We start from the raw sequence: 6,835 nt of genomic DNA, 5'->3' as shown, positions 1-6,835 counted from the left end.
TATATATATATATATATATATATATTCACTTGTGGAACTGATGCATTAAGAGAGGCTACTACTCTGGTAAGTCCTTCACAACACCGCCCTAGCAACTAGGATTTAGTGTGCGATTTCCGCGATCATTGTCTCTATAAATCAAAGTTCCAGAACGTTGGAGATCGAAGAGTTATTTGGTAAAATCGGTCAACTCAGCCGTGCAATCTTGGAACTAAATGAATGCTCCGCTGAAAACGCACTACAATATAATCGTAAAAGCCACCCCGAATGATGAAGATCTCCAAACAACGAACGATTTTGCCCGGTTCCAATGACATCCATCGTTGAGAGGCACAAATGGAGATGGAAAACTTTAATATTATGGCTCGAAGTTCCCCACTATCACTTTTTCGTGCAAGAACGAACCAAATTATAGCCAAGGACTGAGGCGTGCTTTGGAACTATTGTGTGTGACGACCTATATGGCTTCGGACTTTGGCATAACGCACCTCAGCCACCGATACTTCGATGCTTCACCGTGGGCTGACATGTTCACGATGGCCTGCATTTGTTAGAATTTGTTGGGAATTTGTTGACCGAAACAAGACGATGTCTACTTCATATATACAGCTAAGTATAGAACCGCCATACCATAAGTATAGAACCGCCTTACCTGATCTCCATCATCAGCAGTATGACATCAGTCAGTGTCACCGATGCTTCACTGCCGTACAACCATGATTTTTTTGAAAGCCTTATTGTGAAGAAAAGAGTAAAGGTGGACGGGCAAGGGCTTAGTGCTAGCTTACTATAATCATTCCGAGGTGCCTACACCTCCAGACATTCATTCAGGCAATCTGGATAGTTACTGACAACAAGAACGCCACTGACATCGGTTGGCAGCCATATCCTGTAGTGTCTCCAACCAGGCACAGTGAGGGTCACCCCCATCCTAGAGGCGAATAGCACCTAAGCACCCAAACGTTTAGCAATCTCTTTCATACCCCTTTGCCAAATCAATGGCACGAAAGTTTGGAAGGATGGCTCGGGCTAAACTCAGCATCGAGTCGGTGGTGATCGCATAACTACAGGCGACACGTAGATTGCAGGAGGATTAACATGGTTGAATTTGGCGCATCAAAACATCAACGACTGTCTGGGAAGAAGTAATTTAAACCATGGTGAATCGAATAGATCAATGACCATCGAAATAATTACATTAGGAATCACTGAGTAAACTACTAAAGTGCTCTGCTTCATTCAAACATTACCCAAGCCCGATTCAGGGTGAGTTAGTAAGGTGGCTAGTTGTCTTACAAAAAAGCATCGCCGTAGCTCTGTTATGAGTAAAACTCAGTCGACTGATGTTGTTTCGATGTGATTGGCCAAAACTAAATAGCTGGAGAGTTTGTGGCCCAATAGGTATGGATAAGTTTATTTGTGGTCGACCCTCATGCTCCTAAAGAGAGTTAATTAGCAAAAAGATGTGGACCGAGGATTCCTCTCTAAAAAAGCACTGCATAGAACGCATATGTTGCTCGAACGCCTAGCCGATAGCTGAGCATCCGTTTGCATATTTTCGGCAATCAGTGCACTCCATCAAACTACGTCCCACCACACGATTCTCTTCCAACTGCTTAGAAAACCAAACGAACCATTATTTTTATCAGAGAAGTTCACTGTCACAATGCATAGAAAATTGTTCCGTCAAATGTGCACAACACGCGCTTGTAGGCCCAACCATGTTCGGTGGAATAATTGATAGCGGCACAAGTTTCGGTGCAGGCGCACAGCTGAACACGAGCACATAATCGATCAGTGGTGAAAATCTGTTTACGTTGTGTGTACGGGTGCACAAACTCGGCAAACTAAGAATAGTTAACCGGACGCTATCAATCTACTGCATTCCAACAGGTTTTGAAAAGCCCGCACACAGATCAAAACAGCTTTAGATAGTGAAGCAACCAGAACTTGGATCGAAGTGTGGCAAGCAGACCAATATCTGTTTTCAGGGGAAAAGGTGTTTAGGAACCGCCTATATATTCTACAAAACTCTGGAAAAAAACTGGTTCTTGCGAGCGATGGAACTTACTGCTCCGGTTTCTGAAAGTTGTTTTTCTCGAGAAAGCGCCACTTCTGCGAAAACGGAGGTCGACTGAAATTTCATTTCAGGTTCCTGCTACGGAAGCACAGTATCCTTCCGCTGTAGCAACCGTTCGGTGCCTAACTGCCAGAAAGAAGCACGAGGGCTGAGATACTGCCAGGTCGCCCAAGCCTAGACAGGGAAAGTCCAGACACAGAGGTCGGGTTCGAACCACGGATCTTCCGGCCAGCAAATTCGCGCCCTAAGCACTGGGCCATCTAAAGCACAGTCATGTGCCCAGAAAGTGCGCGATTATCAGCTAATAATGTTCATCGGATGGGTGTCTTGTTTGTCAAGGAGATACATCTGTGGATTCTGAAACAAAGATGAAGGAAGTCAAACTATCAGCCAGACATTAAACAAAACCATGAAAAAAGGAATTTCAATAGTTCCGATGTCATAAGACTGAAGTAGGTCTTTGAAAGGTCGTTCAAGTCGACACCATACCGAGGTGGTCTTCCATGGTTTTATGTACCTGAGCCAGTTAAATCCTGTTTTTCGACAGTACAATAACCTGCTAAACGAAAATCACTCACTACCTTTAGGGCTACGGTAAAACACATAGGTTCCCCAATTTTTTTTCCGCGGCGCGTTTACTGAACAGTTAAAAATGGAGTTATAGGAAACAGGTACACCAGAAATCACTGAAGTGTAGACAAGTTGTCAAACTGTATCATGATTGTTTCCATCTATTCCGAATCGTCGCCTTGTAAATTTGTTTCCAGCTGACGCAGAGCAGTGACGCAACAGTGTAAACCCTAGTGTTGCTGTGTATGGTGACGGTGATGAACATTAGCTACAAACTGAGGCAATCGCGGAAGGAAGATCGCACCGGTCACCTGACGGCATGTGTTCATTATCATTGTAGCTGACGCATTCACGCCACATACGTTTACCACATGAGTAAAGCTCCAAAATGAAACAACTGAGTGCTCTAAAAGTCATCTCAGTGTTCCCAGTGTTATGGTAGTGTCTCTTCAAGGAACCCTTGGTTACAGTGTAGTTTTCGCTTTGCTACGCACTTAGCTTTCACAATTCCCGACTTGTAATTACAGATGCCTAGATCGCCTTCGCCGAACAGACAGTGCTAGAATGAGACGATTTAGTTAAGGACGAAATCCCCATGTAAACGGCAGTAGCACATAGAAGTGGCTCGTTTTGTGCGCTTTCAAGTATGATCCCTAATACCCAGATTTAAAGCGACAAGCCTGTACATTGTGTCTAACATGCGTTCTTGCTTTGCAGGAATATGACCCCTTCTTGGTTGGTCACCTCTCACTAGTCCTGAGGATGATTTGTGGCACAGACTGATGAAAACCTTGAGTGAAATACTGGGTCAAATGTTGGATGCTGTATGGTATTGTACCACACCTTAGATCCGCTGAAGATAATCGCAAAACGAATTGTCCCTCATCACAGGTGCTGCCTACTGCCTCATGAATAGTTAGTTGGATAAAGGAGAGTGTTATCAGTGACAAGTTTTTACCTATATTGCACGAGAACGTGGTAACTCTGCGTTCTACGAGGTGTAATGTTCCCCGAGAATTGCAACAGCGATTGTTCGAAAACATCACAGTATACTTTTCATAAAAGAAACTACTCACGCGGTTGCGGAAGACACTTCGACAACCCATGACCGGCTTCGCCCTCCTTGGGGCTCATCAGGTAGGCGCAGTCCCCGAGTTTCCATCGGAGAGTTTTCAGCAACCTTGTGAGTAGCTTCCTTTATGAAAACACACTGTGATATCTCGAATATCGTATCAACTGAAACATGAGGCGGCCTGTGTGCAGCACATTCAGTTGAAGAATATCATAAACGAAATATTCACTTGAGTCTCCCGTGAAAATCAGACTGATTTGGAAATGAGGGTGTTTATCGGGACCACACTATACTACCTACACGTAACACACTACTCACAAGGTTGCTGAAAAATTGTGACGGCTCACGACCGACATCACCTTCTTCAGGGCTTATCAGGTAGGCGAAGTTCCCGAGGTCCCCTCGACCGTGTGTTCTACTTGAACCCAAATAGGACAGAGCCTGAAAATTACTCTCATTTACAAACTAATTTAACTTTAACCGTAGATTCAACTGGATCCCGGCCGAATCTCCATGTTTATGATAGTCCGTTTCATAAATAAGAGAATCAGCTGGATTTGGTTTAGTCTCCTGTCATGACCAAATTCTATAAATAGTCTAGCTCAGTAGTCAGAGGACTCGCCCGACATGTGGTCTGATTCTGACCATATTCTCCACACCATAGAGGCCACAATGGTTACAATGTGCCTTGCATCTGTCGCAGTAACAAACCTCTCAAAACTGGTTGTCCGCCATTCATTCATCCCACAATATGCGCTTCTCTGTTTGCCCAGTTCGTGAAGCTTGATGCAGTGGTGATAAGGTCATGCGAAGGTAAGCTTGAGTTAACTGTAGGCGTGCCTCTTTTACACGTGTAAACAGTTACAGTTTGACTGCTATATAAACACACGCAGGCAAGGAAGAAGTACCCACCCAACTGCGCACTGATGATGTCTCCTCGTATGGTGACGAAACGTTTGCAAGCCAATTGCCAAGCTCGGCGAACAGATCAACAGCCATCTGATCAACAACCAATAAACTCACCCGAGCTACCAATATTTCACCACATTACCAGTTACAACAGTTAGACAAAGCTGATCAGTTCTTGCCGAATTTATCCACTAATATTTATTTACGTACTCACCTAGCGGCAACCAGCATGACTACTTCGAATTTCGGTCTGATCCACCAAAACCACCGAACTGGTTTCAATCACTCTCATGGCTCGACCTGTGCTTCACCAGTGTGCAGAAGCGCCAAGATTTGTCAAAGTCACCGCAAATATACCGACAAAACACCTTTCTATGCATGAAGCCTGCATTCTGACTCGAATACTGGCCTGGGGATTTAGAACAGTTTGAAATCTCCATGCCATTCAGATAGTCGTTTTTCCCATCTTCACGTAACATCCGGTATTCGAACCTTTGTCCAGTATGTTGACGGAAAGTGGAAATCCAAGAAGTCCAAAGTATTTTTGTTAGGATTCTAGTGTTGATTAACATAATATTGTCAAGCAACACTGTGCACTTCACCTTTCAAAAAACCATGGGTTAGGCAACCTTAGTGGCAAGGGGGGCACCAACTCCTAACGATCATTCAGTAGACGCTGGAAGTAGCACAAAGTTTCCGAAACATTTCGTGAAGTTATCTTCATGCAACCAAAATCTGCTCTGATATTTGCCCGATAGGCAAGTATTGGTGCTCAGGGGCACCAGGAAGAGTGTGAAAACCCGAGATGGAATTTTTCCACAACCCGAACCAATTATTTGAGTTATGCCCCTTATGTGGGTGAACTTGTCGGAGTGGATTCGAAGAACTTTATCGTCATTCTCGTCCACATGTTTGCCGCAATATAGTGCTCGATAATATGATTGTACATTAGGGCAAAAATTGCACAGTGACATATTGTGTGCAACTCTTCAATTGGCTGAAAAAGCTCTTCAATACATTGTGTACCCAGTACTTCACAATGCATGCAGCCACCAGTAAGTCACGGATTTGGTTCATGCAAGATATTCCTTAAATAAATCTTCTGCATTTCGGAACATTATCCTCGAGTTCTGACAAGCTAGCTAAGCTGTGAATGGATTACTAACATGTTCCGACCCGTATCTTACTTTCCTCTACTTGAGCCCACTCAACGGTAGAAGTGACGAATCACTATCAGAAATAGATGATACACGTAGCCTTAATATATTTAAACACTTTGAAGTAGTCCATACAAAGGCTAGCTCGACGTGCTGGTGATGTCGCAAAGTTGAAGCCCGTTGTGCTCACCCGTTCCATTTGTATGGTTTGCGCAGTAAAGCAGGAAAAATATTCCGGCTCAAACTTCTCAGACCGGCGGCAGCTGCCACACCAAACAAATACGAATACATCTGCAACTGAGCAGTTTAGGTCACAGTTGTCTGGAATCAACATCGTTTCAAGTACCCGTGAGCAACGATCTAATTGATAGTACATTAGTGAAAGGTAGGAGTGACAGCTTGGCAACATATTAGCTTGATTAACAGGACTCATGTGGCACATAGGCAGGCGGGGAACCATACTTCAGTGTTGTGATGCGCCACCGTTTTCAAACCTCTGCTTAACGTAGAACCACTTGGATCTCTGAAACGTACGTTTTCACGCTCGAATGTGGCCTCGGGTTGGCAATCAACTGAACTACCAAGAGCACCGAAGTTGTCCGTTTAGACCTGCATGGTGAGTGATCCTAATGTTCCCAGTTCACAACCAGTCTGTTTCTTTTTGGACCGTACACTAACAAGTCTAGATCGCAAAATTTGGGAACATTTTAGGCCTCATTTCATTTCACAGGATGTTCTGATATCCCAAAAGCTGACATTTTGTTAAATTCATTCTGAATCCTGGTGTCTGAGCAAACTTGGAACTATTTCATTTCACAGGATGTTCTGATATCCCAAAAGCTGAGATTTTGTTAAATTCATTCTGAATCCTGGTGTCTGAGCAAACTTGGAACTATTTTATTTTGTTACGCTTCAGGGTACAAATCTTCGTACTGCTTTATCTTTGACGCCTATCCAAGATTGCTCGGTTTTAGATTAATACAGAAATACAACTCCCCTAAATGGTGACCGAACCGTCGGCTGTTTTTATGCTGCAGCTACCTCTAC

At 43.9% G+C, this 6,835-nt stretch overlaps 2 protein-coding genes across 2 annotated transcripts in view; one reads left to right on the top strand and one right to left on the bottom strand.

The window, feature by feature from the left end:
- Positions 1–6,835, top strand: part of T265_00861 (hypothetical protein) — a gene marked incomplete at both ends in the record, with an annotated part of 29,678 nt that overhangs the window by 20,044 nt on the left and 2,799 nt on the right. The gene's annotated exons all lie outside the window — the stretch shown is intronic.
- Positions 2,148–6,835, bottom strand: part of T265_00862 (hypothetical protein) — a gene marked incomplete at both ends in the record, with an annotated part of 6,465 nt that continues 1,777 nt past the window's right edge. Inside the window, 3 exons of the mRNA XM_009164757.1 lie at positions 2,148–2,254; positions 3,862–4,009; positions 4,635–4,721. Of these exons, the coding sequence (XP_009163021.1) occupies positions 2,148–2,254; positions 3,862–4,009; positions 4,635–4,721 (342 nt within the window). The remainder of the gene's footprint in view (positions 2,255–3,861; positions 4,010–4,634; positions 4,722–6,835) is intronic.

Source organism: Opisthorchis viverrini (assembly GCF_000715545.1).
Source record: "Opisthorchis viverrini unplaced genomic scaffold opera_v5_9, whole genome shotgun sequence".
NCBI classification, from domain to species: Eukaryota; Metazoa; Platyhelminthes; class Trematoda; order Opisthorchiida; family Opisthorchiidae; genus Opisthorchis; species Opisthorchis viverrini.
This window is presented reverse-complemented; position numbering and strand designations above follow the sequence as displayed.